Here is a 12,192-nt window from a genome sequence, read left to right as displayed (position 1 = left end):
TGATCAGAAGTAACCTTGTCATGGCTTTGTGATTTCGCTGGGATTTAAAATATTCGCGGTTTAATGAAAAATTTTGAATTTTTTCAACAAAAAAGATATGGTCTATTTTACCCGCTAAATATTGTCCGATGACCACCCAAATGGGTAGGCTTCTTGCCAGCCCTAAACTCTATTTACATGCGAAATTCCGCGGCGATTGGTCTATAATTGCGACCTGTAGAGCAAGTGCAAAATCAGGAATTTCTTCAGTTTTTGGTCCATTTCAACCCCTAAATATTATGCGATCATCACCAAAAGAAATAGGGTTCTATTCTGACCCTAGCCCCACCTCCATTTTAAATTTCGTGAAGATCGGACCATAATTGCGACCTGTAGAGTGATTACAAATTAACATGGACAGACGGACAGACGGACGGACGGACATACATAGCTAGATCGACTCAGCTCGGCGAGCTAGGAAGATCCATATATACTTTCCTATGTGGGAAATCAATATTTCGTGGTGTTACATAATTTTTGGCCCAATCAAACTTATAATACCCCCAACACATAGTGTTGTAGGGTATAATTACAATTAAAAGGCATAACAAAATGATGTGACCTTCTGCAATCGAAATAAAATGGCATGACGGAGCGTAATATGGCCAGTACAGAGTTCTAGCGATAGTCGATTGTCGGAATAGCGCTTAAACTTAAACAATGAGACAGCTTAGAATTTTAATTGTCTCACTGCAAATCGTATGTATTTTGATGATGCTTGTGGTGCCATCGTCGCAACGTTCGACTATCGTCCATAAACGAGTAACAAGAACTCGACTTAATTGTGGTAAATTTAAATGCGGATAATAATAAAACAAAAAAAAAAAAAATAATAATAATAATAATATGGAAAATAAAAGTGTTGTTTATTGTTTATTGAAATGGTCTTTGATTTCTCTGGAGGTCTGTAAGGGCTTCAATGGTTAATAAAAAACCTTTAAGCGCTGCAATATTCAATAGAAGGTCTATCAACTCGAATATTTTTTCAATGAAAGGTTTGTAGGGCTAATATGTGCCGCAAGTTTACCCATAAGAACCATAAAACAAACATTAAGTTCGGCCGGGCCAAACTCTTAATACCCTCCACCTTAGGGTAAAGGAAACATTAGAAGAAATGTGGCAAAAAACATTAAAATGCCGAATATCATTAGGTACCGTTATATGGGGGCTATACCATGCAATGCAATGTTTCGCCAAAGGAGCGAGAATCCATTATGACCTACAAATACCAATTTTCAGACAATTTCGGGAAAAAAATGTGGCAAAAATCATCAAATTACCGAATATCGGGAGGTATCGTTATATGGGGGCTGTTTACGCGCGTATTAATAAAAGATGTTGCCGGCTTGGATGTTGGTTGAGTACTAATTTTATTTAAAAAATATTGTCCTTAAGAGCTACATATGTTATTCGAACTTAGCCTAATGCAACCTAATAATAATTCTTATCTCTTCTTTCTTAATCCAGTGATCTTCTCTACCTACTGTGTGCATAGATAAGTGCGTGCGTGGGTCACAACCTTTATTATCATAAAACTTATCGTATGCACCAGTGTACATGATCAATGAAGGTTACACATATGGATTTAATGGCTGGGAAACTCACATATGGATTTAATGGCTGGGAAACTCACATATGGATTTAATGACTTCTTGGAAATTGATAACATTGAAAATTCTATCTTAAGTACATAAAATTTATAGCAAATAAGCAATAACATTTATGACAGATCTACATTACAATTTATTATCTAAGACACTTAATTATTTTATTACTTCTTCTAAGCTAGACAAGATAAAAGAAAGATTCATGTTCATATTTTTATGAACATTCTCCCGGCCGGCAGATACTTTATTTAAACATTCGGCCTTCCTTGGAACTGAATTGCTGCTATCCGTCTCCTTATTATAATTTTCCTTATAAACTGAGTTAGCAATATTATAACTACTATGGTAACTAAAATAAATGACATGTGACCAGACCAATTATGAAATTCTAAACCTCTTAAATTTAGTTTCTGCTTCTTCAAATCGTCCACGAGCGTCTTTAGCTGGCTGATCTCATTGTGATGTTTCACCAATACGTTTCCAAGGGGTTTTATGGCTTCTTTGTCGGCTTCACTGACGTCCTTTAAAAGAATAGAGTGAAATTGAGTTGACATTTCATTTCTTACCCGATGGACCGCCACTAGAGTCACTTTGTCAATTCTAGCCGTGCAATCTGTATCAAGGGCTAGAATACCTTGTTGTGGAAGTTCTATGATGGATTGCTGCTTTTCGGAACACTTAATATGGGCCGTTGCATTCTTAAACGTCTTAAAAAGCCAATTTCCCTTTTGCCTCAGCTGTATCCAATAGGGACTGTTTTCAACTTCATCGTACGTGCAGTTTATCTCGATGCGCGGCCTCAGGGGTGACAGTTCGCAATTGTTGGTCGACGCATCTCGCCAGGGAAAATTTTCTTCGCATACAATCTCATCTCCCAATGTGTTTTTACATTCGTTCAACATGACTTGTGTCAGATAGTGGAACGAATCCAATTCAAAATTGTACACGATGTATGGCGACCTTATCCTTGCTATCAATACCGCACCGTCATGTTCAAATGGAATCGGGATTACTCTATAGAACTGCGATGACTGTCTGTTGAAAAGAGGTATCTTCAAGTCGATCACCAATTGTGTGCCGATATACATTCCACGTCCCCTCATCAAATGTAAAACCTCCTTAAGTTCTGTACCAGAAGATTTTCCGGGTAAAACATATTTCGTGGGCAGCTCATTTCGATTTTTAAATATTTCCGACTGCAATTTCTCCGGACTTATGAGCACAGGGTGTATATGACCATTATTAATGTCCAGTAACAGGTTAATGACTTCCTTTAGCACCTCGTCACATTCGTCTATGTATTCATGGATTTCTTTAGTTATAATAAAGAAACGAATAGATTCTCTATAAACGAAGTAATTTTCGTTCATGGTGGCGGTTATGTTATCAATTTTGCACTTTATCTCCACAAAGTGCGAATTGACTTCCTCCGTTGTTCTTTTTAGCAGATTGACCGTGGAATCAACTATCGATGTCTGCTTTTTTGACAATTCTTTTAAGTCGTACTGGTTGGCTAACAGATTTCTCATATTATTTTCCATCGCCACACGATCATCGTCGTCCATCACACCAAATGCCCAATGTTGAAAAGACCCTATGAACTTCAAAGGGGCTCCTCTTCTTTGCCGTTTATCATCCCTCATGAAAAGCCGATTATTCGCCTTGATTTTGTTTACTTTATATTCCATATTGTTTATTACCGACCAGCACTGGTCTTCAAATGTTTGGAGCCTTGGACATATTTCTTTAGAGGCGTTGAGCAATGTGGATGCAAGATCCAGTGTTTCTAAGTACGTTTTCATTTCAAAATATACAATCATGTTCCATGAAGACGAGGCCATGTGGATTTGAGAGATTGGATCAAGATATATTGCCGTCGAACTATTTAATTCTTTTACTGATGAGGCCTTAGTCGTCATAATCAGACAAAGATTTATCATCATAGTCCATATCACAAAGGAATTTGCTGTTAATCTTGGTAACTTCTTTGTTGAGTTCACTTCGACCTCCTTTTTCTGCGTATCTTCTACCTTTTCCTCTTCAGGTCTCTCATCTTCATGCTCTAATGGGCATAATTTATGTACTGGTCTTTTTATTTCTCCATTTTGTGTTTTCAACGTTACTACTCTCACTATTCCATCTTTGCCCGGTTGTACCTCAGTCACTCTCGCCAATGGCCAACGAGCTGGGTGAGTCTCTTCATTTCTGATCAGCACGATCTGTCCCACTTCCAGATTGCGATCTTCTTTTCTCCATTTTGGGCGATTTTGCAAAGTAGTCAAATATTCTTCTTTCCACTTTCTCCAAAAGTGGGTTTTTATTCGTAGCAGCAGTTTCCACCTGCTCACACATGCTAAACTTCCTTCATCGATCTTCGCCGGAGCTTCTAATAACGGGCGTCCAACTATGAAATGCCCTGGCGTTAAGGTGTCGATATAGTCTGTGCCGCTTCCAAGATCATGCAACGGCCTTGAGTTTAAAACTGCTTCAATTTGAGCTAGAACCGTGCTTATCTCTTCATACGTTAATTTTATCTCGCCAATGATTCTTTTAAGATGGTATTTCATTGACTTAACTGCAGCTTCCCAAATTCCTCCGAAGTGAGGAGCTGCCGGGGGGATAAAATGCCATTTTATTTGTTCATTCTCCAGAATTGGCGCTAACGTATTGTTGCTTTTTATCGCCTCTATATAATCTTTATCTAGCTGCCTTGATGCCCCGACAAAGTTCGTTCCGTTGTCGGAATATAAATCGCTTGATTTTCCTCTCCTTGCGAAGAATCTTCTCAGCGCTGCTAAAAATGCTTCTGCCGTAAGCTCGCTAACTGCCTCTAAATGCACCGCTTTCGTCACCATGCACACAAATACTGCTACGTAACCCTTCATAGACTTGGTTCCTCTCGTTTTCGAACATCGTATTTGAAACGGACCCGCGTAGTCTATTCCGCAATGTTGAAAGGGTTGACTTATATTCACTCTACTCATTGGTAGATTTCCCATTAACTGATTTCGTACTTCTCCCCTATAGCGCGTACATCGTGGACAGCACCTGACGCAGAGTTTTATTCTATTTTTGGCTCCGATTATCCAATATTTGCGCCTTAAAACATTTTCCATCAGCCGATTTCCTCCATGCAATGTTTCCATATGAGCTCTCCTTATAATATTCGCAGCTAATCGTGATTTTTGAATCAGTATTGGATGCTTTTCGTTATAGGTTAGCTCTGACCAACCCAGTCTTCCTCCTACTCGCATAACCCCATATTCGTCGAGCTGCGGATGCAATGATGCTATATTGCTTCGATGATTTATTGCTCCTGAAGTTTTTAGCTGACTAATTTCCGCCGGCCATTCAATTTCTTGGTGCATTTTGATTAAAGCAATTTCGGCCTCTTCTATTTCTTCCGCAGTTAAGTGCTCACCTTTTACCTTATTTCCTCTCAGTTTTTTAATAAATCGTAGAATATAAGCCATGACTCGTAACTGCTTTTTAAATGATGACAACTTCATAAGTTGGTCATAGACGCTTTTTTCTACTGCCGCAATTTTTGTCGTTGCTGCCACTACTGTCGGATTTAACTTGGGCCATTCATTTTCATTTTTTATCAGCCATTCTGGCCCTTTCCACCATAATTGACAGTTGGCCAAAATCTCAGGAGCAACGCCTCTGGAGCCTAAATCAGCTGGATTTTCTTTTGATCTAACGTAAGCCCATTTCGCTTTAGGGATTCGTTCCATAATTTCCACTACTCTGTTTCTAATAAATTTATCTTTATTTTTTGGGTTGTTTATCCATGCCAACGTAATCATGGAATCACTCCAAGCATAAATTGCCGCCGCTGATGATAATACTTTTTTTATTTTTTGTAGCAGTTTCGCCAAGAGGTGGGCAGCACTTAGTTCCAATTTTGGGAGGGTCTTGGTATTTTTAATAGGATTAACTTTGCTCTTCGCAGCCACGATTGCAATTTGAGAATCCACTTTTAGATAAACTACTGCCGCATATGCCTTTTCGGTCGCATCAGCAAACCCGTGTAGCTCTACTCCACTGACTGGTGCTATTTGAAACCATCTTGGTATCTTCACGTTCTTTATTACGTGGAGACTATACGCAAATTTCTTCCAGTCATCACTCAATTTTCCATCCAACGGTATATCCCAATCTAATTGCTGGATCCATAACTGCTGAATAAATAGTTTTGCTGTTATGGTTACTGGTGTCAGCCAACCCAGTGGATCAAATATTTTCGCTAGACTTGATAACGCCATTCGTTTGGTCACCTTGTCTTCCTGTTTTACTTCCATACTGAATGTAAAGCAATCCATCAGTGGACTCCATTGCAATCCTAGCGTTTTCAAGCAGTTATCTTCTTGAATTTGCAATACTTCATTTTCTTCAGCCCGATTTACAGCTCTCAATATATCCGAAGAATTTGCTATCCATTTTCTTAAATGGAACCCATACATTTCCAGTTGTTGAGCTATATTCTCTTGTACTTCCATACATTCTAGTTTTGAATTCGCTCCTGTAAGTAAATCGTCCATGTAGAAATCTTCTTTTATTCTTTTGGCTATATCTTGATTCTCGCATCGATTTGCAATTTCTATCAGCGTCCTTACAGCCAAAAACGGTGCTGATGCGGTGCCATATGTCACTGTGGTGAGTTTGAATTGTTGCACTGGCTCGCTCTTGTTATTTCTCCACAGGACATATTGGTATTCTTGATCTTCTTTGTCTATGTTTATTTGTCTAAACATTTTTTCTACATCGGCTGATATGACAAATCTCCAAGTTCTCCATTTGGTAATAATATCAAATATGTCCTTTTGCAACTTTGGACCTGTATGCATAATGTCATTCAGCGACTTTCCATTTGATGTTTTCGACGATGCATCAAACACCACTCTTACTTTGTGGTTAAGCTGGTTTCACGTATCACTGCTTGATGCGGCATATAATATTTTCCTTGTTTTCTCTCTTCTACTTTCACCATGTGTTTAGTTGTAATTAGATCATCTATTGTTTTTATGTATTCTGCTTTCAATTTCGGACATCCTTCTAATCTTTTCTCTAGACTTAAAAATCTCGCCATTGCTCTTTTATATGATTCTCCCAAACGTCTGTCTTCAGCAAATGGCAATCGCACTACAAATCTTCCCGCTTGATCGACTCGTGTTGTTTCCTCATATAGTTTTAGACAGTAATCATCTTCTGCTATCGTTTCTTCATCTTCAATCTCTTCTATTTCCCAAAACCGTTCTATTGTCGTCGTCGCAGCTGATCTCACGTTATTTCCTCCGGATTTCATCTGAATTATTCCGGAAAGAATCCATCCTAGTTTTGTATTTTGTGCCACTATCTTCTCTTCATGGCGAACACCTTCTTCCAATATTTGTTGGAAAATGTCCGCGCCAATTACCAGATCGATTCTTTCGGAATTATAAAAATTTGGATCTGCTAGAGTTATGTTTTTCCATTTCTCCAAGTCGTAATGGAAATTGTTGTCAGGATGAGCTGATGCTAATTTCGGCAAGACTAGTGCTTCCGTTATAATTTTATTGTTGCTGAAAAATCTCGGCCTTATCTTCAGCAATACTTTAGATTTCGCAACGCCCACCATGGTATCTCCTAGACCTCGTAATCTCACCTCAGTCCTTGATCTTGGTAATTGTAGCAACTGCGCCGCTTCTTCGGATACAGAAGTTATCTGTGATCCTTGATCTATCAAGGCTCTTAAAGTGATATATTCTCCATACCAAGATTTGACTCGAACTTGAGCTGTAGCAAGAAGAACATTTGTTGTTGCATGTGTGGTCATGGATTTTGTGTTGCTTGTTTTTTCCAAGTGGACTAATGTGTTATGCTGTAATCCACACTTCTGGCATTTGGAATCACTCAGGCATCTTTTGTCTTTCGAGTGCTTAATACATCTGAGGCACATTTGGGCTGCTTTCACCCAACTAAATCTATCGTTTGCCGGTTGTGCCGCAAATTTTCTACAAGCCACAACTTCATGTCCAATCAGCTTACAAAACCTGCATTGCCTCTTTTCCAACCCTCCGGATTTATCTTGATTTTTATACGTTGCTGAAACAGCATATTTTTTGCTCGTTGATGCTTCCAAGGCCTGGTATTGCTGTTCTAAGAAGTCCATTACATCTTCAAGTTTTTGGATCTCCTTTGATTTTTTGACGTTCTGCTCATATTGAATGAGTCCATCTTTATCCAATTTCCTTATTATTATTCTGGCTATTATAGGGTCCGCATGTTCCAACGGTATACCCATTGCTCTCAACGCGTGTATGCTTTCGTTAACGCTATCTACCAAATTTCGTATGCTTGCTGCAGATAGACTGTTTATATTCGGGTGATCCAAAATTTTATCAATCAATTTCGTGAATAAAATTCGTTTGTTGTCATAGCGTTTTTCTAATAGTTCCCACGCTGCTTTGTAGTTTGCGTTGGTCACTTGCAAATGTTGCACCAAACGAAACGCCTCTCCTCTCAGATTAGTTTTGAGGTAGTATAACTTTTGTACCTCGGATAGTTGAGCGTTCCTATCAACCAATTTCTTAAATAAATCGTGGAAGGAACTCCATTCCTCCATATTTCCATTGAAACATGGAATCTGTATTCTTTTTAACTCCACTGCCTGAGATTCTTCTTTTAGGCCACCTATCTTTAAAATAATATTATTTATTTTCGTATTCATTTTCCTTTCAATATCTTCCAATTCATCATCCACTTCTTCCATTCCATGTTCTGTTGTTAATTCTAAATGCAGTCGTTTTATGTCGTCGAATTGCTTTTCCCATGAAACCTTCATATTTTCCAGAGCATATTTACTTACTCCTGAAATATCTTCTTCTATGGAGTCTGAAAGCTTCAGGATCTTTCTTCTGAATTGGGAAAGCACTGCATTTTTCTTATCACTGCTAGCATGAGTGGTTACAATGGTTAGTTTTCCATCTCCTTCTTCGCCTCCTTTATTATTTCCATATGGATGTTGAAACTGCAGCATCTGCCTCATTTGCTCTTGTATAGATTTCTGCATTTGTTCCTGTTGTATCTTCATTTGCTCTTGTTGTTTTTGCCATTGTTCCTGCTGCAATTTGAACTGGCTTAGCATACTCTCCTGTAACGCTCGAAATTGTTGCTCCATTGCCTCATTGTTATTCTCGGTGTTCTTTACTGCCCCAAGATTTTCGAGCGCTTCTACTTTCCGACGGCCCTGTTCCACTATTCCCATCTCTGGCTTTTCGGGTTCATCTTTAATTTTTTGTATTAGCTCCTTGCATTCTTTGTAATTGCTCTCAATTCTGCCCCATATGTTCTCTTTAAAATATGGCTCATCTTTTTGTTCATATAATTCTAATTTCGCTTGATTTGTCCTAGCTTCCTGCATTTTGTTCTCCAGCGACTTTGAATTTGCTTCTAAAGCAACCTTCCTAGTCGTTCCCGATTTCAGCTTCTCTGAAATCTCTAATATTTCCTTGAGGATTTGATTTTGGGTTTTATATAAGGTATATCTTTCTGCTGACATTTTTATTTGCTTCTTTGGATTAATAATTGGTTTACTTTAATATTTGCCTTTAGGCCTCTCGGTTTTCTTAAATTTATTTCGTCTTAAAGTCTTTTTGACTAATTTCTCTTTCTACAGTTTATTATTCTTTAATAGTTTTACCTTTATTGATTTAAGCTCTTCTGTTTCCAATTTTCCGCTATATTCTGTATATATTCTAATTTCTTAGCCTCTTTGGCTTTTTAATTTTATGATTTTTTTTTTTTACTATAATATTTTTTTTCTATTGGATAATATCCTTGTTTCTTAATTCGTCACTATTTTCTGTTTTTTTTTTTTTTGGATGATATTCTTTTCACTGTAACTTTCAAAATTATTTTTTCAAATAGAATTCTTTCTTAAATTATATATATATATTTTTTTTGATAATATTCTTTTCAATGTGGCTTTCACAATTATTTTTTCAAATAGAATTCTTTCTTAAATTAGATTTTTTTTGATGTGCACACTTTTCCGGTCACTGATTCTTTTTTCTCTTTCGAAGGACCACTGTTTACGCGCGTATTAATAAAAGATGTTGCCGGCTTGGATGTTGGTTGAGTACTAATTTTATTTAAAAAATATTGTCCTTAAGAGCTACATATGTTATTCGAACTTAGCCTAATGCAACCTAATAATAATTCTTATCTCTTCTTTCTTAATCCAGTGATCTTCTCTACCTACTGTGTGCATAGATAAGTGCGTGCGTGGGTCACAACCTTTATTATCATAAAACTTATCGTATGCACCAGTGTACATGATCAATGAAGGTTACACATATGGATTTAATGGCTGGGAAACTCACATATGGATTTAATGGCTGGGAAACTCACATATGGATTTAATGACTTCTTGGAAATTGATAACATTGAAAATTCTATCTTAAGTACAAACAATTGGCCGCGGACCTTCCTTGGACATCCTAACAGGACTCAGTATCATCACACTAAGCACGCGCCACCCAAGAATGATTACAAAATTAGGTTACTCACTTCATTTCTAGCGCCCAATGGCCACCAAAATCTCCGGATACCAATCCGTTGGCCTATCTGTGTCTGGAGTATTTTGGAAAGCAAAGTTGACACTGAAAAATACCAAAGTGTCGATTGATCACCTCAAGCAAGCGCTTCGCCGGGAATGGGCAAAAATACTGCAGAACAATATTCGGGATGCGTGTGACGGTTTCATTGGCCGTTTTTAGGCCATAATTCGTGCCAAAGGTAACCAATTCGAACAAATCTAAACTTATTCTAACATTTGATGCTACTTCCGACATTTTTAGCTTTCATTCAAAAAAAAAAAAAAAAAATAATAATAATAAATAAATAAATAAAACAAATAAAAAAGCTGTAAGTTTGGCCGGGCTGAACTTCGAATACCCTCCACCAATTGGTACAAATGTAAAATTTTCCAAAAAATAAAATCCGTTAAAAATTCTGTTAAAATCTTAAAAATACCGAATGTAGCCGTATATTAGGGTCTATACGACGACGTGGCAACTTTTGTCACAAGCAACTTTTGTCACAAGCTATTACAACATTCAAATGCGAAACTTGAAAAAAAATCTGATTTTAATGTAGCTAAAATCATCAAAATACCGAATATTGGGAGGTACCATGGTGGTTATAAAACGTGGACCTGCACAGACAATTTTCTGTCATAGGCTGTAGTATCCATTACGAACTTCAAACACAAAATTTTGTAATAATTCCGGTAAATAATATCGCTAAAATCATCAAAATACCGAATATAAAGAGGTACCCTTATATGGAGGCTATACGAATACGTGAACCTACATGACACATTTTCTGTCGCAGGCTGTAGTATCCATTACGAACTTCAAATACAAAATTTGAAATAATTCCGGTGAATCATGTTGCTTAAATCATAAAAATACCGAATATAGGGAGGTACCTTTATATGGGGACTATACGAAGACGTGAACCTGAACAGACAATTTTCTGTCATAGGCTGTAGAATCCATTACGAACTTCAAATGCCGATTTTGAAATAATTCCGGTGAATAATGTCGCTTAAATCACAAAATACCGAATATCGGAAGGTACCCTTATATAGGGGCTATACGAAGACGTAGACCTACATGGCCCATTTTCTGTCTTAGGCTGTAGTATCCATTACGAACTTCAAATATCAAATTTGAAACAATTCCGGTTAATAATGTCGCTAAAATTAACAAAGAACCGAATATCCGGAGGTACCGTTATGTGGGGGCTGTACCAAAACGTGGACCTACATCACCTATTTTCAATACCAAAAGTCCTGCAGACATAATACACATTTGAATAAAATTTTATCAATCTACTTCAATTCGTTTGGAAGCTAGAGTGATTTTCGCAGACGGACAGACGGTTAGAACGACGAACATCGCCAAATCGACATAAATGTCGATTTCGAGGTGTTACGAAGGGAATGACAAACTTAATATACCCTCCATACTATGGTGGATGGTATAAAAAAAATCTGTGTAGAATAGTGTAGAGTTCATTTATTTGTGTGTGTGTGTGTGTGTGTCAGTAAGTGTCTGTAGGTATGTTCGCCATTGTCCATTATGATGTGGTCCATTTCATTTAAAATTCCAAAGATGTGGTTTATTTTTTCTGAAAACTCCCAACATAAAAATTACATTAAAGCCATAACAAAATTGAAAAAAAGAAAACCAGTAAAGACTGTCCTAAAGTCGGGCGGTGCGGACTTTATGATACGCTACACAACTTTGCTAATTTAGTGGAGCTCCGCATAACAATTAAAAGTTTTTATGGGAGAATTCAATCACACACGCTATGATTATAATTTTAAAGTTCAAAGGACTAAATATGACGAAGCATTTGTATCTTTTAAATTCGGACTTGTATTGCCCATTTGGTGCACAATTAATTTGAAATCGGATAAAAATATATATGGGAGCTATATCCAAATCGGAATCGATCTCGATAAAATTTGGCAAAGATATTTCTGAGCTGTATT

General features: G+C 37.4%; 1 protein-coding gene across 1 annotated transcript; it reads right to left on the bottom strand.

Annotated features, from left to right (window-relative positions):
- Nucleotides 1–1,385: 1,385 nt before the first annotated feature.
- LOC131805703 (uncharacterized) lies at nt 1,386–5,273 on the bottom strand. Its single transcript, XM_059129231.1, has 2 exons — nt 2,281–5,273; nt 1,386–2,167 (listed from the first exon to the last, which is right to left on the bottom strand). Exons 1-2 carry the CDS (start codon nt 5,153–5,155, stop codon nt 2,157–2,159), a joined length of 2,886 nt encoding a protein of 961 aa, XP_058985214.1. The 5' UTR covers nt 5,156–5,273; the 3' UTR covers nt 1,386–2,156.
- Between the last annotated feature and the right edge of the window lie 6,919 nt (nt 5,274–12,192).

This window comes from Musca domestica, unplaced genomic scaffold (genome assembly GCF_030504385.1).
Source record: "Musca domestica strain aabys unplaced genomic scaffold, Musca_domestica.polishedcontigs.V.1.1 6, whole genome shotgun sequence".
Classification (NCBI taxonomy): domain Eukaryota; kingdom Metazoa; phylum Arthropoda; class Insecta; order Diptera; family Muscidae; genus Musca; species Musca domestica.
The sequence above is the reverse complement of the archived record's forward strand: the minus strand, read 5'-3'. Positions and strand labels throughout refer to the sequence as shown.

Bases quoted from the DNA above. Each gene is read 5' to 3' on its own strand.
- LOC131805703 (XM_059129231.1), bottom strand. From the start codon at position 5,155: ATGAAGTTGTCATCATTTAAAAAGCAGTTACGAGTCATGGCTTATATT.